Source organism: Rhododendron vialii, chromosome 5a, assembly GCF_030253575.1.
Source record: "Rhododendron vialii isolate Sample 1 chromosome 5a, ASM3025357v1".
NCBI lineage: Eukaryota > Viridiplantae > Streptophyta > Magnoliopsida > Ericales > Ericaceae > Rhododendron > Rhododendron vialii.
Genome location: NC_080561.1, coordinates 34952011 through 34973751, shown reverse-complemented (window position 1 = coordinate 34973751; position 21741 = coordinate 34952011). Strand labels below are relative to the sequence as shown.

General features: G+C 40.2%; 2 protein-coding genes across 6 annotated transcripts in view; both read left to right on the top strand.

Annotated features, from left to right (window-relative positions):
- The window catches only part of LOC131327050 (receptor-like protein EIX2), a 36402-nt gene extending 30839 nt beyond the window's left edge, over positions 1–5563 (top strand). The window contains exon 3 of the mRNA XM_058360044.1: positions 4917–5563. The gene's annotated coding sequence lies outside the window, so the exon portion shown is untranslated. The remainder of the gene's footprint in view (positions 1–4916) is intronic.
- The window catches only part of LOC131327047 (receptor-like protein EIX2), an 84671-nt gene continuing 63921 nt past the window's right edge, over positions 992–21741 (top strand). For 4 of the 5 annotated variants that reach the window (XM_058360025.1, XM_058360026.1, XM_058360027.1 and 1 more), the window contains exon 1: positions 992–3994. In XM_058360025.1, the coding sequence (XP_058216008.1) occupies positions 1103–3985 (2883 nt within the window). In that variant the 5' untranslated portion in view covers positions 992–1102 and the 3' untranslated portion in view covers positions 3986–3994. Of the gene's footprint in view, positions 3995–4428; positions 4472–21741 lie in introns of all 5 variants that reach the window. The other variant, XM_058360024.1, reaches the window with a different exon arrangement.

Genomic DNA, 21741 nt, shown 5'->3' with positions numbered 1-21741 from the left:
AAGGTCGTAGATTCTGCGTTGTCCGCTTAATTACACAAGTTCTTGTACTGAAATTAACAATCACTTCAATGTGCATCGCACAAGACCAAAGGATGTCTGAGTTCCATGAGATAAGCCACGCAAGAACCTGTAAATCGGAGGCTTTCAACACATTCTAAAGCTTGACCCGAAATCATTTGACATTTTAGAAGGCGTTGGTCTCCATTTCTCGTCGAATTACATAAAGAGAATTTCACCTTCCATCAGGACCGATTCTTAGTTTCTATTTAACCATATCTTTACTTCTTTCTGATTAGTAGTTTTAAAACTCGACCAGATCAGTCTTGAAAGTTCACCGCCTCAATCCAAACTTGGTACATATTCTTTCTTCTTCTTTTTTCGTCCAAATAGTACAGGTTTGATTGCCAATCATACGAAAAAACCGAATATATCAAAAAAGACAAAAATGTAAAGGCGATATTTATATATAAGGCTATATTTAAATATTAACGGCAAAAATATAAAGGTAAAATATATATTTTTTGCGTAACAGATAAATGTAAAGGCGAACTATATATATTTTCGTATAATGGTGAAAATATAAGAATATAAATATTTGTTTTTTCAGTATAAACCTGACTATATATGTATGGGGGAAAGTAGAATTTTATTAGTAAATACATTCTGGGGCGGGTTCGCGAATCACAAGCAAAAGCAAACAGCAAAATTGTGATCAAAGGGTGGTGATTGGAGAAGCACGGAAGATGAAGTACTGAAACCGGCCTGAAGGGATTCTTCCTTCCCTCCCTTGTTCCACGCAAGTTTCCCAATTGATCAGTGCGAGTGTGTCACGTTGGTACGACTGGATTGACCGTTCCATCAAACAAGTTGCATTGTGGCTCCTCCATTTGAATAAAAGTAGAAGTTGGTGGCCACGATCGATGTGGAAACAGATCTTGAAACAACACCACCACTCATTGACATGACATCATTCTGGTAGATATCCCTATAAAATGGCTGCCATTCGTCCGTTAACAGCACTAAAAAACACGGACTGCAAATTCTCAGTAGCTTGCTTTGTGTTTTTACAGCTTCCTCTTGTTCCTAAATTTTGCTTACGGAGATGTACACAGTCAAAAGCTATATGCAACTTCTCCATGTTTTTCTCCTTGTGGTATTACCATACTTGAACCTTGCACTCTCCTCCTCAGGAGTTGGAGATCATGCTGAAACAATCAGGTGCATTGAGAGGGAGAGACAAGCTCTCCTCAACTTCAAACAAGATCTTATCGACGATTATGGTCGTCTCTCTTCTTGGGGGAGTACTAAAGACTGTTGCAAATGGGAAGGGGTCCACTGCAGCAACCACAATACTACTACAAGTCACATAACCATGCTCGATCTTCAAACGGAAGATTATCTTCGTTATCAACATCTGGGAGGTAAGATTAGCCCTTCATTGCATGAATTACACCATTTGAGGTACTTGGACCTTAGGTCGAATGACTTTTCTGGCCCAATTCCTCATCAGTTCAGCAACCTTTCCAACTTGAGGCATCTTGATCTCAGCGGAAATTATATGCTGAATATCGAAAACCTTGAGTGGCTTTCTCATCTTTCTTTACTAAGCCACCTTGACCTTTCTGGGGTTGTACTCAGTAAAGCAACTGGTTGGGTTCAATATATCAATAATCTCCCGCTCCTCAAAGAGTTGCACTTATCCGAATGTTTCCTTCCTGATATCACTCATTCATCCTCGTTCCGTTCTAATTCTTCTGTGTCCTTGTCCTTTGTTGATATTTCTTCCAACAGTTTATCTTCTTCAATATACAATTGGTTGTTCAACTTCAGTAGCAGCCTTGCTTATATTGACCTCGGATCTAACGAGTTAAAAGGTTCGATTCCAGATGCCCTCGGAGACATGCTTTCCCTCACAATCCTCAGTCTCCCTTGGAATCAACTTGAAGGTGGCCTTCCGAAATCCTTTGCGAATTCAAGTCATTTGCAGTCTTTGGATTTGTTCTGTAATAATCTAGTGGAAGAGCTTCAAGAGTTTTTGCAAAAAATGTCTGGGGCAAAGAATTCATTAGAGAGTTTGGATTTATCTTCCAACCGGCTTAAAGGTCCATTGCCTGATTTCACTAGATTTCCTCTCTTAAGGGCATTGTGTCTCGATAATAACTCATTAAGTGGGTCCTTCCCAAAAGATATTGGAAGCTTTCCGAGTCTCATTTTTCTGTCTTTGTCGGAAAATCAAATTACAGGGTCATTCCCCAATCTTTCAGTGTTTCCATCTTTGGAATCTTTACAACTTCAAAACAATCAGTTGAATGGGAATATAGACAGAAGTATTGGACAGCTTCACAAGCTTAGGGTTTTCAGCTGTGCTTTCAACTTATTAAATGGCACAATCTCTGAAGCACACTTCTCCAATCTCTCAAGTTTGTGGTATTTGGACTTCTCTTATAATGCACTAACTTTCAACTTCAGTTCTGATTGGGTTCCCCCTTTCCAACTTGATGTTATAAAGTTTTCATCTTGCAAGTTGGGTCCTCGTTTTCCAAAGTGGCTTCGAACTCAAAACGAATTTTCTGATCTTGATATGTCTAGTAATGGAATTGCAGGTAATTTTCCCAGCTGGTTCTGGGATCTATCCCCAGGATTACAATATCTAAATCTCTCTCACAACCAGATTAATGGCCTGTTGCCTGACCTATCTTTGAAGGTTCATGATACTCTTCTTGAGATAGATTTAAGTTATAATCTTCTTACAGGTCCAGTACCACCAATTCCTCCATCTCTAACTTTTTTGAAGCTCTCCAAGAATAAGTTTAGAGGGTCACTTTATTTATTATGTGCAAATACTAGCGGGTCGCTCATCTATCTTGACCTTTCAAATAACCTGCTATCGGGTGAGCTTCCATATTGTTTGTCCCAGTTCAAACGACTATCCACCATTAGTCTGGCATACAACAATTTGTACGGTGAAATTCCTATCTCTATCAGCTCACTAAGTCAAGTTCAAATATTGAACTTGCACAGTAACAATTTATCAGGGGAAGTGCCAGCATGGTTGGGGACACACCTGACAAGTTTGATTGTCCTTATTCTTCGATCCAACGAGTTCAACAGAAGCATACCTCGACAGTTATGTCAGCTTAACCGCATTCAAATCTTGGACTTATCCCAGAATCATTTGTCAGGAAATATACCACCGTGCTTTTCCAATTTTACTTCTCTGCAGGTGGAAAGTAATAATTATGATGTCACCACATATTATAATTCCGAAACATATGCTTATGATGGGGGTGATAGGAATGGTTTGATGTCTCTTGGTGGCACATATGTAGCTAATGCATTCGTGCAATGGAAAGGACAAGACCAGGAGTACGGCAAAAATCTAGGACTACTAAAGACAATTGATCTTTCTAGCAATAAATTATCCGGAAAAATTCCTGAACAAGTTGGGAGTCTTGCAGGGTTGCATTCCTTGAACTTGTCGAGAAACACTTTGACAGGAAAAATCATCCAGGAGATCGGTCAGATGAAAATGTTGGAATCTCTTGACTTGTCTGCAAACAAACTTTTTGGTGAAATTCCTGGAAGCCTTGCTCATCTAAATTTTTTGAGTGTTTTAAACCTGTCAATTAACAACTTGTCTGGCGAAATCCCATTAAGCACACAACTCCAAAGCTTTAATGCTACTGCATATTCTGGGAATCCTAACCTTTGTGGGCTTCCACTTCCCAACAAGTGCCTTGGAGATCCTCCGATTACTCCCCAACCCAAAGACAAAAGCATTCAACAAGATGAGGATAGGTCCATTACTCAAGGATTTTATGTTAGCATGGGGCTTGGTTTCTTCTTCGGATTTTGGGGAGTTTTTGGCACTATACTTTTCAATAGTCGGTCTCGACATGCATTTTTCATGTTCCTGAATCACATAACGGATTGGATCTATGTGACAATTGCATTGAATTGGGCTAGACTACAAAGGAGGCTTTAGATTTTATAGGTGAGTATCATTTTCAAATTTTTGACTTCCCTTAATTTTTTTGGTTGATCACTGTATGGGCGTGAAAAACTTCTTTAAAATTCTACTCCCTCCGTCCCTTTTTAACTGTCCTGCTTCGTAATTCCAACTTATTAAAAAGACATCATCATTATACCTTTCACATCAACTTTTTCCTCCACTTTCCCTACTTACCCATCATCATTACACTTTTACTTACTTACTTTTCAAAAAGAAATATACTTTTAGGGATAAAATAGACAATTCACCAATTTTTACCCACTAACTTTACAAAATGGACACTTATTAAGAGATAGCCCAAAATGGAATACTGGACTCTAAAAAAGGGACGGAGGGAGTATTTAGTAGTCAATCACAAACATTGCTCATATTTTAGGACTGTATCAGCATATTCTCTAACCATAATGCATGTGCAGGTCATGCTGCAGAACAAGACTCTCTGGTCCTTAAATTGCTATGGTAACTTATTCTATGACCCTAGTTTTTAACTATGAAACGGCTTGGTATCCGCCATATGTTAGCTGTCATTATTTGATTACAAGATCCCAAAGTTGGCATAAGTTTCAAGATTTGCAATTTTATTGGGTAATTAGTGGGATCATATATCCAACTACTACCCTAGTTTTTCCTTTTCTTTTTTGGCAAATCTGTTCATTGATCATATATCTATTTTTCTGTTTTTGCTTTCATTTTTCGCAGAAGCTCCTAGAAACGAGTTTATGTGTCTTTGCAATTAAATCATGTGTTTGGGAGCACTTAATCTTCTATTTTGTACTATGTAAATTGAGAATTGTGGATAGTTTTGGCATATCAAAAATACTACATGGCACAGTATGAATACCACATGCTCGGTTTCTTACTATTTATATAGATAATTGATAAGTATTGCTCTGATTTGTTGCAGATAATGTTTGGTTGTGGACCTTTCCAAGGAGATATCTAAATTGACTACATTTTATAGGACCTCTCTGGTTCTCCTGCTATGTTGTTCAGCGAGCCCATGCTCTAGTAGCATAAGCCTTAGTTGATTTTGTTGATAGTCTTAGCAAGGGATAGAAGAGTGGTCGCTACACGCACTACATATTATTTTTCTTACCCTATTAATGTTTGCTTTTGTTGACGACTCCAGAAACCATGCATAGCCATCTCTAATTATCCTTGCTTGGCAGTTCTGTATATTTATTGGGGCAGTGTGTTTATTCTCTGTTCTTTTTTTATATTTCTTTTTCGAAGCTAAAGAGTAGAAAGTGTTGAAAAATGTATGCATTATAATTTGTTGGAAAATTATATGTATTACAATTAATTATTTTGATGATTAATTTAATTATATTTTTATTCGGCAAATACAAATTTATCGAAAAGTCCTTTCGCGGACTAAATATTTCGTGACCTTGAAAAATAGCATAAAGTCTTTTGGATTCAATGATTAATATTTACAAAGACTTATTGAGCTCAATACATGCTTTAACGGATTTATTCAGATGCATTTTTGAGCTATAGGTTGACGAACCGGCGACAGACCAGAGAAGTGTGTCAACCAGAGGGCACCGGACGACCGGCCAAAGCAAAGTTTGCCCAGTCGTGCAGATCCAGATCTAAATCCAACGGCTCAAATTAAATTCCAACGGCAGGATTTGAAGCACAATGGCTAGAGAGCAGGACCAGGGCCTTAAAGCACTTCATTTGTTTATTGATTCAAAGTCAAGAAAAGCACTTACTCTTTCCAAGCAAAAAGGCTTTGTTCCTTTCTCTCCGAGATTCAAGATCAACACTCTCATTCTTTTACACTGTCATAGATTTTTGTTGTGAGAAAACTTTGGTATTGTTGTGAGCTTTCATCTTCTCATCATTCTTCACAACTTGTAACCCTAAGTGAATGATTGAGAGAGATCACTTGTAAACTTAGAAGACAAAAATCTGGTAGGATTTTGGGTGTTTGTTTTTGAGAGGTTTTCAGAGAAAACTCTTGCGGTTGTGCTAGCTCCTCGGGAAAGCTAGAGGCATACGGTTTTTGTAAGCACCCGCAAGACTTACAAGTTGTAATCTTTTGAAGATTAGTGGAACCTTCAAGTAATTGCTTGAGGAGAAGTGGAGTAGGCCGGACCGAGGACAAATCCGGACCGAACCACTATAAACGGGTTCTATCTCTCTAAGTCGATCTCATTCTATATTTGATTGCATACTTATTGTTTGCATATATTGTTAGAGACAATTTTATTGGTGATTTTTTTTGGGCAATCCTATGAGCACCCCCCGCCCGCCCCCCGGTTGCATTATTTGGGTAAAAAAAGGCTGTCCCAGCCAATTCAGCTCCTTGGTTTATGATTTTTGCTGCTTGGTTCAGTCCTCTATCTGTTCCCACAATTCGGTACCATCCTAAGGAACTATGAATTGGAACGCACATCCTGACAATGGTACACTAACACTCCACTTATTGAATTGTGATCTCTTGTTATATCGTAATCTATAGAAGTCTACCCTCGTCATACCACTATTGAGGGCATGTGGTATAGCTTTCTGTATCATGTTCCTCAAATCGGAGCGATGCGATTTCCAATCAACATATGTGCATATCGATCAATGGGGTTAAATTGAAACACCGCATCTCAAGCCATATCTTTAGCACACTTTTCTGCACTTCTTTTTGGATTCATTTAGAGGTAGACACTTCCTTTCCTTTTGACAATTAAAGGATGATGTTGAAGCTTCTAGTTAGTTTAGTATCCTAGATTTGTTGTACTCTTGGGAGCTAAGTCTGATTTCAGTTTATTTTTCAAGTTGTGTGCCTCATCTGGGCCAGATTCTGAAGAATGACGGACCTATGGATCCTTGTTTCGTTTATTTTGTGAACTCTTTGTATTAATAGTCATCTATCAATTGAGGCACTTCTGTTTCCGAAACAAAAATGTGGTGTAGAAATGGATATAGTGATCGACAATCAACAAGGAACTTGGGGGTTAATGAGTGAATGAGAATGGTCAAATAAGGAGATCAAGTACTCTATTTGGTAATGCTTAGTAGGAAACAATAACTATAAAAAGAGTTTATTGGAATGAGTTCTCTCTTTGTAACTGTGCTTCAGTGTGCAGGCTGTTCCTTACTAGTTAAGTGAGGAACGAAGAACGACGCTGTTAGCTTTTAATTTACATAGGGTGTATGGTTTGCATCTAGCAAACCTATATCCAGCGGGGGACTAAACTTCGTACTTGTCGCAACTTTGGCATTGTTTTTCATTTCATCGTAATTGATTCTTGATAGGTGCTGAAAAACACCTATTTAATCCACCTAATTTACGATTTGTCGGTCCGTTTACATTGTTACGTGATATATTTTAGCGTTTTATGGTATTTGCAGGCCTCAAAGATTGATGGGTGCGAAAATGTGCAAATTGGGTTGATTAATAAGAAGATCAAAAGAGCTTGGGGACATAGTGCAAATTGTCCAAAAGTTTCATGATTAATCTATTATTATTGTGAGTCCAAAGGGTCTTAATGTAATTCATGACTTAAAACCCTACATTATAATATATACCGGGCGCCGCTATTCGCAGCCCTCTATTTACTCCCGTAGCCCACTAAATTTCGGTAAATGATTGTTGAAAATCATAAATAACATTTCGGTAAATTGCTGTTGAAAACAAGATTATATTTCGGTAATTATATATCGAAAATATGTTCAACTTTCGGTAAACAACTGCCGAACATGCATTTTCGGTAAACATCTGTTGAAAAAAATATTATATTTCGGTAATTGGACGCTGAAAATATATCTCAATTTCGGTAACTAACTGTCGAGTATAATTGAAAATTTTTAACGGGCTATGGGAGTAAATAGAGGGCTGCGAATAGCAGCGCCCTATATACCAGTACTGACATCAGGCGGAAGAAAATTCATGGACGACATCAGGCGGTAGCTCTCGGCTGCGGCAGATCAAGGACGTGGGGCTCTCGACCGGATCATTGGATTTTCTAGCATTTTGACCATGACTTCTTTAAACCCCTTGTCTAGGGGGAAGATGAAACTTCATATCAAGTAACTCTATTTATGCGTAGGATTTTGGTTTATTATTCGGATCGATTTTATGACTAAGAATCCGTTTTGTTTTGATCAAACGGAATGATTTTTGATGATTTTAATCTATTGAGTATTTGTATGCGCACTTTCAAATACGAGTTATACAATGGTTTTCATTGATTGTGATTGGAGTTCTGAGATAGATTATGCTCGTAAGACGGATCGTGCCGTTAGGCGGCCTGACCGTGCTACTGAGACGATCCGTGCTATGGAATAGTTTATGCCTTTTAACAACACAATTATTTTCTTGACGATTATCGAAAGGGTTTGCAAGTCCTAGCGATAATCCCTTCTGATTCTAGTAATTAAACCTAGCCTATGTATATCGTTGTTACGTGGTCGGAGTGAATTCGAAACCTTAGATCTTTTTCCCATCAACTTTCCAACTCTTACTTTAATTGTTTTCTTTATTTAATTAGTTCTCAAAATCAAATCAAATCAACTTTTTCTATCTGAATTAATCTAGAAGTTAATCGAATTTAGCGTAATTTAGCCATACTGTCCCTGAGGATCGACATTCGGTCTTAACCACTATTTTACGGAGTAGTAGTTAACTCCAAGTTTTTATAAATATATTTTTGACACGATACGACGCGGTGAATTTTGATGATGGAGTTTTCTCGTTTCCATTGTAAACAAATATATATGTTGAATGTCATTCGTCTAGTTATGATGGGCGAGGGTGAGAGATCACTGTCAATTGATACATTACAACTTTAAGGGATCTCAACTGAAGAACATCACCCGCTGGAAAGGGAATAATGTTTTGATTATACTCATGCATTGCATGCACGTGTGCTTTTACTAGTACCAGTTAGGCGACGACGATTGAACTATAGCATCTTAAAATCACAAGTAATGTTCGTTCCTCAAATTCCGACGGAATTAAACCAACCAATATTTCGGTGTCCAAGTTAAGGAATAATCTGTGAAAATTTTATATCCATCTCAAAACCAATTGGCAATGAGTAGAGATGTCCCAGATGTTATTAAGTGATCACTCATTCCACTCCCAAGCAATGTGGGATTCATTTCCTTGATACCTTAATCTGGAGAAAAGGGAAAGAAGAGTGAAATACCTTAATCTGGAGATGATGGGTTGAATTGTAGATGATCGGGAGATATGAGCTTCACTTTTGGAGGGAAAGAAAGAGAAATAGTTTGTGAGTGGAGTGAAGAAGATATACAGTAGGCGAAGAAGAGAAGAAGAAAATACTAATTGAAACACGCGTGTATACAAATTTTGGAACTAGTTAACTTATATAGTATAGGGTCCACAAATTTTGATTATTGAAAAAAGGTTGCTAATTTTGGTTATTCAAAGCCCAAAATTTGATTATTTCTAAGGATGTTGTTAAATTTGATTATACCATTGTGAACCATTTTTTGCACCAACATTGTTAACTTTAAAAATAATTGGCTTTTGATTATACCACTGTGGATGTCCTTACTCATGCATCACATGCACGTGTGCTTCTACTAGAACCAGTAAGAAGACGACCAACATAAAAAGCTAGCTATTTCGTTCAATGCGATTTATTTAAGCTTTCTTTCTCGAAAAGGGGGAGGCGACGATGATTGAACTATAGCATCTTAAAATCACAAGTAATGTTCGTTCCTCAAATTTCGACGGAATTGAACTAACCAATTCAGTGTCCAAGTTAAGGAATAATATGTGAAAATTTTATATCCATCTCAAAACCAATTGGCAATGAGTGGAGATGTCCCAGATGTTATTAAGTGATCACTCATTCCACTCCCAAGCAATGTGGGATTCATTTCCTTAACATCCCCCTCACGTGTAACTGCGTTTGAGATCTGTCACTGTTTACCAATTTTTTCCTCAAATCGACAGAAATTTCGGGAAACAATGCCAACAACAAAAATAAGAGCGAATGCGGGTATGTCTCCACAAGACGGATTTGCTGTTCCACGTCGTATTTCAGGACTTTACCAGAGAGAAATGGCGAATGAATCAAATGCTATTTTGGTGGTGATGAATTGACTCGTAAAAGAAGACCGTCACCTGCCAATCTTCAAGAACGGAATCGACCCATCGATTGGGCGGAGTGGATTGATGGTTTAGTGAAGTGGGGTGGAGCGGAAGAAAAATAACAAATGAACTTTGTTATTTTTTCAAGGTAGAATTACAATCAAGAAGGACGGATCCTCATTGAGAGTAAGAAAATTAAGTTAATCCTACTCCTAGGAAGACAAAAATTAAGAACAAAGTTAAGACTTTGATTTGTTGGGGGGATTACAATGAAGTCAAAAGAGGCTATTTATAGGAAACAACAAATGTGTAGGAAATAACTTCCGAACTTCCCACTACTCATCATTCTTCTAATTTGCTTCCAAGTGTCTAAATAACTTCCCTTCAACTTCAATGTGTGTAGGACAATGACAAGTGTCTTTTTAAATTCCAAATGTGTAGGAGTATGCCAAGTGTCCTGCACTTTATTAAAATACAAACAAATAAAAACTAGTTATATTATTAATATGAAATAATAAAATAGGAAGAATTCTCATAATTGACACCTTTCGGTCGATTATCGAAAGGCGGTAAATATATGGTACAAACGATGCCCCCCTTATTCATTTGGGTGAAGTACTAACATAACCCAAGTGAATAATTTAACTAGTTTTAAATCGCCCCTCTGTCGATATCGACGGTTAATAACTTATTATGGTGTAAACATTTACCCCCAAATTCATTTGGCTAAACAAAATAAAACGGGCAACCATCAATTTTCACCTATATATATTTTTAAAAGAGTTCTTTTGGCCCATAAACATGACTAAAGTTTGTAATCAAGGCCAATATTTGCCAGCAAAGCCTCGTCCATTATCGACACAAGCATATGTGCAATCGACAGGAACATGGCTTAAAATCGACAGAAATATCCTATTATCGACGGGAACAATTGGCCACTAGTATTAGTATCCAACAGAGAAGTCTTTTGTCATAAGACTGTATTTGTTACTACCCAAGAGTGACCAAAGCAATCAGCAAATCAAACAAAACCATACAAATGGCTTTGGAAATTCATCCAAATAACGTCGATAAAAACTTCAATTTGAACAATTCATAATTCATACAGCCATGTTTGGCGTGAGTATATACTCCATGGTTAAGTTCTCACCATTATTTTTGGGTTTCTTAAGCAGTATGGATGGAGTAGAGGTATCATTTTATTTCAACCATTCATGGTCTAAATTAAAAACTCTAGATAATTCGACTCGCTTTGAGTTTCAAACTTTCGAGCCATTTAAGTTTTATAATTGGCTCTTCTAAAAATGAATTTTTTTTTGCCCCCCAAATTCATTGGCGGCAAGAAAAAAGAAATCTAAACAAGTGCCAACTTGCTATTATCGAATTGTTCAAAACACGGGCAGTATTGAATCGAAATAGGCATCGATTGCCTAGTCAAAATTTTCTATCGATCATGTACAATATATACTGACCCAGTTGGCAATATGCATATTATTAGGCGTCAATAGGCATATTATAATAACATGCCTGTTTGAATGAGGCCTTTACAAGTCAGTAGTGATTGGCAGTTGCCTTATCAACATAGGCACCCATCTGCCTCCAAAAATTTCAACGGCCTCATCAAAATTTTCTGTCGAGGTTGATCTGGGTTATAATAGGGCTGTGATAATAGTGGTTAGTCTATAGCAATGCAATTTTGTCGATGACCAACTAAAATTGCTCCGAATATTAGCCAATGAATTAATGGCTTTCTTCACCGGAATAAATTATCAAACCCGGCAAGGCTTTTCTGTCGAATTTTACTCAACTCCTTTCGAGGTTCAACACCAAAGCCATTTACTTTGCATAATTTGGCTTTCTAAAGATGAGTTTGCCCCCATGCAATTTTGATATAAAAAGAGGGCTACTTCTCATTTCATAATTGGCAAAGACTTCTTTTTCAAAATATGATGAAAAGGAAAAAGATGTCAGTAAGGCATTTCAAAATTTTTCGTAGCCTATGATGAATAGTGGCCAGTTTCATAGTTAAACACTTGAAGACCGTGAATAATCTTCAACACCCATGAAAAATGGCATGAAGGATTGGTCTTCTATGTAATTAATTGATGCCAAAAACCCACAGATTGTCCCACAAAATAATGGTTAATCTTCCTATTGGATGGCATTCTTTGAACACAGGCTAGAATTCTTCCATTTCTTATGAACCCTCTGATTTTGGTCGGTTGGCCATTATTTAATTGGCCGTTTCACTTTCTGTCGAATGAATCTAAAGTTGGCCAACAAATGCCTGTTATTCCATTTCCGCAAAATGTTCAAGCCTTACACGCAAGGCTTTCGTTTTCACATCGATCTCTACCATTACTTCCGATTTAGTAATGATGCCCTCCTTTTAGCGCCAAAATTGTTTACCAATTTTTCCCTCAATCGAAATCGACAGAAATTTCAGGAAACAACGCCAACAACAAAAATAAGAGCGAATGCGGGTATGTCTTCACAAGACGGATTTGTGGTTCCACGCTGTGTTTCAGGACTTCATCGGAGAGAAATGGCGAATGAATCAAATGCTATTTTGGTGGTGATGAATTGACTCGTAAAAGAAGACCGTCACCCGCCAATCTTCAAGAACAGAATCGACCCATCGATTGGGCGGCGTGGATTGATGGTTTAGTGAAGTGGGGTGGAGCGGAAGAAAAATAACAAATGGACTTTGTTATTTTTTCAAGGTAGAATTACAATCAAGAAGGACGGATCCTCATTGAAAGTAAGAAAATTAAGTTAATCCTACTCCTAGGAAGACAAAAATTAAGAACAAAGTTAAGACTTTGATTTGTTAGGGGGATTAGAGCATCCACAATGGTACTAATCAAAATCAATAATAAAATGTGCCACGTCAGTATTTGATTATCCATTTAGTCCATAATCAAACTTAACAACCTCTACCTCCACATTGGTTATTTTTGTATCCCTAACCAAAAAAAACCCCACAATACACAATGCACATTTGTCCAATCGCAAACGAGTTTTAATCACGCACCCAACCACACCAAATTATTCATCTCGATGAGACGATTCCAATATGGGGTATTTTTGAGTTATTGAGTTTTGAGTTTAATTGTAAAGTTTGGTTATTGAGTTTTGGTTATTGGTAAAAGTTGTTAAGTTTGGTTATGGAATAAGTGAAATTTGGTTATTTACTAAAAGACTTGTAACTTTGGTTATTACAATGTGGGGTATTTTTTGAGCATTGTTGTCAAATTTGCTTATTCACATCCATTTGCTTATTACAATGCGGATGCTCTTACAATGAAGCCAAATGAGGCTATTTATAGGAAACAACAAATGTGTAGGAAATAACTTTCTAACTTCCCACCACTCTTCATTCTTCTAATTTGCTTCTAAGTGTCCAAATAACTTACCTTCAACTTCATAGTGTGTAGGACAATGACAAGTGTCTTTTTAACTTCCAAATGTGTAGGAGCATGCCAAGTGTCCTGCACTTTATTAAAATACAAACAAATAAAAACTAGTTATATTATTAATACGAAATAATAAAATGGGAAGCATTATCATAATTGACACATTTCAGTCGATTATCGAAAGGCGGTAAATATATGGTGCAAATAGTCACATATGGCCACTTTTTTGGGTCCTATTATCGTGCAGTCATTTTACTGGTCTGTCATCGTGGGGTGTGGATTGTGAATTTTTTAAATGTGAGACGGAACCCCGCTTTGATACCATGAGAAGTGGTAAAATTATCCACGTATATTCATTGAAAGAAAGGAAGTTTATATACAATACATAAACTAATTTAGATCCTAAATTAGTGGATGTACACTGGCATTGCCCATTTACATTCCTATGAAAAAGGAAAACAAATCAAGCAAGAATGAATGAGGGTTGATTGTCCGTAATTGTAGGAGATCCCGGATTCTGTGCATCGAATTTACATTCCTTAACATAATCAGTTACGCCACAAGATGCGATCAAGACACCCAGAACCACATCTGTAACCCAAGTCAATTCGAAAAGTTTTTTAAACTCACCGGTACACACGGAAAAAAGGAAGGACTTTAGTCTTGCGCTAAGTCAATTGTAAGCACGACTTTGGTTTTTCCAAAATATTGAAAAAGATGGACTAGAATGTGACTAGTGATGAGACAAGAATATTGTATTATAGCCATACATGACCTTGACTTGAGTTACAGCCATAGATTAGCAAATTGAGAGATCTCTTTGTCATTCCAAACTTTTCCAACATACAATTTCTTGAGGTAATTTGTTTTTTTTTTTTGGTAAGTAAAAAAGATTTTGACAATATCTTCAGGTTACAATCGCAGTTATTTCTAAGCAATTGCAGAGCTTCAGTCCATCCGTATATTGCCAAATTCGAGCAGTCCAAAATCGAAATAGACGATTCAGATGCGCTATTCGGGTACTCCGAGGTGCACGCTCGCACCCAAAAAATTCTCGGCTTATAGAATTTCCAACCTTTCGACCAAGAAAAGTCCAAATCCACTCGATGACATCATTGTTGACTCCAAGTCTTTCCTCATAACTCATTACATGTTGGAAAATTTGTTGTCCAATTAAAAAATCTACCTAGCTCCGTCCTAAAAATGTTTCCCCTTGTGTTAAAAAGAATGCACTTTGTGAAAAAAAAAATAAGAAGAAGAAGAAAATTTAATCAATCATAAGGAGTCATTTCCTGCAAATGGGCGGTGAGATTGGTTCCCAGAATTAGTTGAGGTATTTGTAAGCTGGCCTAGACACCATTTGGTTTCTTCCTTAGATCGGGGTGGCATATGATTGGTGGACAATTTTTTCTTGGGATGGAGAGTAGACAAAATGAGTGCCATTTCTTGGGTTAACAGAACCACAAACATAACAGAAAAATTTATTTCGTTCACTGCGATTTATTTTAGCTTTCTTTCTCGAATAGGGAGAGGCGACAAAGATTGAATTGTAGCATCTTAACAGAAAAGCTATCTTTTAGAGAGAGTTGTCCTTCCTTAATGAACTAGAGGGTGTCTTGCCCGCGAAGCAAGAGAATGGTGGCTGTGCTTGAAAAAAGTTGGAGATTTTCAGTGAATTTAAAAGTTATACATATACTTGCCTTTATATTTTCTCGAACAATAAGTGAGCGCATGAGAGCGGTAGATAGTAGAATTTGTTTTGGGCAGTAGGTAAACCATGGTTCACAGATTGGTTTGGTTCGTCCATAGGTCTTTTGATCTGGACATGGTCCTCAATCTCTTGAAACCACAAATAATGTTCGTTTCTCAAATTCCTATGGATTTGAACCAACCAATTCGGTGTCCAAGTTAAGGAATAATCAGCTAGCGGCAGTAGCACATAAGAGGATCAATCATCAACGACCTACGGGATGAAGTTCACAAGCTGAAGATACTCGAGCAAACTTTGAAGAAACGCTATGGTGACCTTAGGGCAGAGCAAGAACGGATTCAATAGCTCACAGTAGGAGAGTATTACACCTGCAAAATTACAAGAAATTAGCACAAAGGATAATTTAGTCTTCCCTTTGGATCGAGTCGATTTGGGTTTCTTTGTGCTTCAGAAAATGTGGAAACGTGGTTATGAACTTGATACCGCAACTTTCACTACTCTAATCAAGGGGCTTTGTCATTGGTGAAAAACTTACTGGGGCTGGCTACCAAAATCTAGCATCCTATCTGATCTGTCTACGATCCCAATCTGACAATATTACTTTTGGATTTTTTGAAGAGTCTTGTATCTTCCGTTGTAATTTCAAGATCTCAAGTAATGAATTTTGGGGCTTCTATGCTTAGGTTTTTTTTGAATAAGTTAAATGAAATTGGATATTAGTTTTTGGGTTTGGATCCAAATTTATTTAGTGAAAGTCTAATTTTCATTGGATTGAGAAAAAAAAATCGTGTTGCATTCGGATCTTGTCAGATTCAGACTCAACGAGGCCTATTGACAGGCCAGGCCTAAGTGGGGGAGTTAGGTGTTTGGCAAAACCATGGAGAATGGGTTCCAACCTAGTTTAATTAGTTACAACACTTCAATGAAGGGATTATGCACAAACCGAAAAACACCACCTCGCGCGACTATCTTGCTGAAAAAGATGAAGTTGCAGGTTTTGAGAGTGGAAGCGGCAAATATAGGTATATAATTAACATGTGATGTGGCAAAAATTTCCACTTAACAGCCAAGTTTAACAATTCTCGTAATTAATAAGTAAGACTAAACATTATCATCCGCATTGATCGCCAATTTTTTTCAAATGCTTAGTGTGTGGCCCGTCTCTTCCGGCTTGAGTTCTTCCTTCGCTGGTTCAGTGGTCTCCTAGCCTTCTCCACGCAGCCTGCACAATGAGCACACGACTAAGACCTGGCCGGGGGTTGCCCGGCAAGGCCCTCCGGCGAGAGGATAAGTATGTACAGGAAGAGAGGAAAGAGATTAGGGTTTTGAGTGGATATTCGCGTGTAAGAGTGCGTACCTTCCTGAGGTGTTATCCTTCAATATTTATAGAATCTCCATAGCTTGCTCTCCAAGCACAGGCACGTGCCTTGCGCGGATCAGGTGACGTCATCATGACGCCATTGAGCAGATCTGGTAACCGCTTTTTGGGGGTGAGCTGGCACGATCCATGTGCGCCCATGATTATCTTTTGTTATAACCGTTTTTGCACGCTGGACAACGCACAACCCAGCAGCTAGTCGCCGTCGACAGTGCCCATGCTCTGCAGGTGGCCGAACACGACCCTTGCCGATCCTGACTTACGACCGGCAGGAGAATAATTGTTGCACAAGGATCCGACGACAGATGTGGCCGAACACGGATCAGTCTTCCGCTGAGCCTGGACCGGTGTGGAACGGCGATGAACAGTAGGGACGGTAGCCGTGCTCAAAGACCGGGCTCGGCACAGATTTTGTTTGGTTCGTTCTGTAGCGAACTCTCATGTTCGGCCTTCTACAATAGCCCCTCAATCTCTGCCGACGCTGAACGCAAGGTAGAGATTGGAATCGAGTCCTGGCCGAACCTATCGAATGCCTTATCATGACATCAATATGTCAAAAGTGGAATTTCGCCGAGCATGACCCATTTTTCTTTTTGAAATGATCTCGGCCGTTGGTGGAGAACTCAAGTAGAAGGATGCCAGATGTCGCTTAATGACTGAGTACGGCTGATGGGGGGACGGCTGGCAAGCTCTGCAGGCTGTCCTTTCTTCGCCACGTGTCATGTGTTGTATGGCTAGAGGTTCAGTGATGTAATGATGGGCGGGAGTTTCAAACGTTAAACCCTAGCCCTATATAAACGATGATGCGAGGAGAGAGAAGGGTCACGCCCTTTCTCTCTCTAAACTTCCATTGTCAGAGCTCTCTCCCTCAACCGTTCATCTTCTGTCATTGATTCCCAGCAGCTTCAGCCCTAGATCTCATCTCAAATCCCAGGTATGAACTCGTTTCCTGCTTCTCTTTACTTTTCTTACAGTTTTCCTAGATTTTTCCCTGTTTTCCTGGGTGTTTGGGGCCTTTTTGGTTCTAAGTGAATAGTACGATACCTGGAGATGAACGTACTGTTCATTTTCGTCTTCAACCTGTTCTTTCAAGCACAGATTGCTACGATGTCTCGTGCTTGGCCGACTTTAGGATTTACCGAGCCCAGCAATGTAGATAAGCCGAGTGATATAGATAAGCCGAGCCCCTGTTTCGAGTTTTAATGTCTCCCGAGCTTGAATTTTGAAGAGACAATAGGGTGGGCCAATAAATTTGCCGAGCGTAGAGATCCCTTGCCTTCTGGCCGACGACGAGGTTTCTCATTTGTTTACTTCTTGTCTTTGTTAGGTCTGGCTCACCCAATCATTGTTATTTCTTCCGATTCCGAAAGCTCGGGAGACGACTCTGGGGATTTGATTATCCGAGAGTACTTGCCGAGGCACAGGCGCCGACGTCAGTTTTCTTCAATTTCTTCAAACATGTCGGATACTGATGATTCCAACGCCGAGCGCGACTATGAGTATGGCGGATTTAACACCGAACCAGAGATCACTTTCTCACCTTCTACTAATTCTGACGCCGAACCTGAGCTAGGGCCTGAGGCCGAGTCTAGGTTCAATCCTTTGGCCGAGGCTATGACGTCTTCTCAACCTAGGCCGAGCGATAATGTGTCCGAGGATAGGGAGATTGCTGATCTTTATGAAAGAGGTCAGGTCTGTCCCTACGCTCACTATTTTAGCGGACAGCCCCACGAATATGCAGACTTCTGCCGAACGTACAACATTCCTGATGACGTCGTTGTCAGTCAGGTGGCCAGCAACCGTATTAGAGATAAGGTGGAACACCGTCCCGAGCACATAACGGTTCCCCTTATGGCTATATGTGAAGCTGGCCTCAGGTTTCCTATTCATCCATTCTTGAGGGAGCTGCTAGCTAAGTTCGGGCTTGTTCCTCACTATTTCGCTATCAACAGCTTTAGGATAGTGATGGCCGTGATAAAATTGAAAGAACTCCACAACCTTGAGTTCAACGTGGCCGACATCTTTCATACGTACATCATGTCCAGGCACGGCAAGACCGACCGTAGGTACTTGTCGACGCGTGGTGGCAAGGAGCCACTGATAGACGGGCTCCCTGATACCGATAAATGGGCTAACTTCTATGTTGAAGTTAGCGGTAATTATGAATTTGGCGATCAAGCGACACGGTTGTTCTCAGTGCCGAAGATAAAGGATTTTCGAGGTTATATTATTTTTCTTCATTTCGCCGAACGTATTTCCTCTTTTTGAAACAGCCCCTGACAGTTGTCTGGCTATCAACCTTTCGCAGATCATAGGTCAATCACAAAGCGACAACAAGACTTGGCCGACGATAAGAATGTCGAGACGTTGAAGGCCCAGATCTGTCGTGACGCGCCGACGTTATTGGGTTACGATCCTACATACAAGGGGAAGTTGAAGAGGAGAGAGAAGGGAGCGGGGCCGAGCAAGGAGGTTGGAGGAAAAAAGGTTGACAAGCCGATCACGAAGGCGAAGGCACCGAGGGTCAAATTTCCAACTTTGAAGAAGTCAGCGGACTTCTGGTTTCAAGAAAGCCAACCATCATTTTTCCCAGGTTTGGACGTTCCTCCTCTGCAAACTCTTATTCCTGCATTTGCCGAAGATATGGGCAAGAGAAATGTCGTACGAATGAACCTCAGAGACGGGGTCTTGGCTCGGCAAAAGGAAGCTGCTGCCGCCGAGCCTGCTTCCAAGAAACAAAAGACTGCCCCAGCAAACATCTCGAACCGGCCGCCAACGCCGACCCCAAGAGAGAAGGACCAGACTGAGTCTTCTGCCGCAGGTGGGTCGAAGGTTGCAGACAGATCTGGAGACTCTGGTGGCCGAGCAATGGTGCCTGAGTTTGCTCCTTCGTACGCGACGTCCGAGGGGCGGATTATCTCTGTAAATGATAGTGTTAAGCTGGAGCCTGGTTTAGCCCCAACCATGCTCCAAGGTCTTGCTTTGCCAAACGATATGGCAAAGGTTCCGGATGAGCTCTTGCCGAGCCTGGTTCATGCCAGTGCCTATGTAGTTCAGGTATAAATCCGATCCCAGCTTTTTTCGTGTTTCTTCCATTTTGAGGATATTTGTGAGTTTCATGTTCCTGACATTATGCAGGCTGGCCAAGCTGTCCTTCGTGCTTCTCAGAAAGCCGAGCTCTTGACGGCTAAACGGAGTCGCTTCTATGACGATCTCAAGGCCGAGCGTGAGAAATCTCGAAGTTACAAGGGGAGCCTGAAAATGGCGAAGGCTCAAATTGCCGAACTGGAGAAGGAGAAGGAAGAGATAGCCGACAGACTGAAGAAGGCTGAGCGTGAAATGGGTCAGGTATTGAGGCGAGAGAAGAGGAAGCTGAAGGAGGTGGATGAGAAAGCTTATCAAGCTGGGTACGACCGTGCTGGTCTCGAGTATGTGAGGGAAGCTAGGTCAATGGTGAATGATGAAGTCAAGGCGAGGGTCCCGATTGCGTACCGAGCGAGTTATAAAGCTGGTGTGAAGGCTGTTGGTAAGGCGATGAAGATAGAGCCTGATTTGTCCATAATTCCAGCGGCGGTTGTTCTCGAGCTCGAACTTCCTTATACTGCTGAGGAGTGTGAGCCTCTTCCTCCCGAGGAATTCCTAGACAGTGATGATGAAATTGAAGATCTTACACAGGCCGATGCTGATGGTCTATGGGGCTCTGGTGGGGGGAAGGTGGTTGAGGACACCCAGCAGCCGACTCCAGATGTGGGGAAAGCTTCAGAGACTGCTGCCGAGGCTGATGCTGCAATGGCTGAGAAGGATGTTTCTCAAGCTTGAGTTGTTTTTATGTTTTAGAAACTTTTGGGTTGGACGGCTCCGACTTTGGAGTTTATTGTTTCAGTTGTAAATGGTTGTAGGAAGTCGGTACTGAATGGTTTTACTATGCTGTACCTCTAGTTGATGTTTTTCAACATTTGTGTTTTTCCCTTCGGATGAATAGATGTGTAGTTTCTTCTTGCAATGAATTTGTTTGAATGTCTTCATGCCTTGAAAGATTTTGGCTATCTTTGCTTACATGGTAAATATCCGTAGCCCCCACTTTGGTCTGGGTTCGGTCTAGGGGTAGGAATGTTTAACCGAGTGTCGAGCTGGCTGTGTTTACTTTCGAGCCTGGACCAAAGTAGTAAAATTTAGAGTTGACCGAGCGTGATGTTCTTCGGCCAATTTTCTATTTTGTGAATGATGCCAAGGTTAGCCGCTGATGGTGGGGTATTTGTTTTTGCGGTTTAGTGCTCGGCCAAGGTGCCAGCCCCCAGGAGAGGTTGTGGGGTGTTGTAATGTTTATGGGTGGTTTGCTCACCAAAATGTGAGTGTAACCGGGCTGTGGCCGACCTCATTGTCTTGCCAAGCCGAACCGGAGCCCAAGTTCCAGCCGCATTGTGTGACTTTTGGGCTCGATGGACCTGATGTCCGTTTTGCTTCTTTGGGCAGTAATAGTGGCCGAAGCAGAGGCATAGTAGCCGTTGTGTGACCGAGGTAAAGTTTTTGGAATTTGCCGAGGAAAAATTCTGTCAGAAAAAAGTTTTTGGAATTTGCAAATGACAACTGTTGGATAATATTTCTTTGATTTCCCAAACATGAAAGTACAAGTTGAAATGTAAAGACTTGGGCCGAAGCCAATTTAAAGGAAAATAGGGTAGGCAGTGGCCGAACATGAGGCACACTGTTGGGGATTTCAACTACATGTACGCCTTCTTGAGATTCTGTGCGTTCCATGGGTTAGTTAGAACTTTCCCATTCATGTCCTCCAGCACGTAGGCACCTTCACCAGCAATTTTTACGATACGAAAAGGTCCCTCCCAGTTGGGCTTGAATTTTGTTTTCTTGCTGGCTTGAACAACTTTTTGCCAAACCAAGTCGTCTGGTTTGAACTTTTTGATTCGCACGCTGCAGTTGTATCCTTTGGCCACTTGCTGCTGATATTCAGCGAGGTGCAGGCGAGCATCATCACGCTTCTCTTCTGCCAAAATAAGCTCTTGTGCCACAGCCGCGTTGTTTGTTTCGGGGTCAAATGTTTATGTTCGGAGTGTTGGAAACTTTGATTCCAACGGGATCACCGCTTCCATACCAAACGCCATGGAAAATGGTGTCTGGCCCGTTGATCGCCTTGGTGTA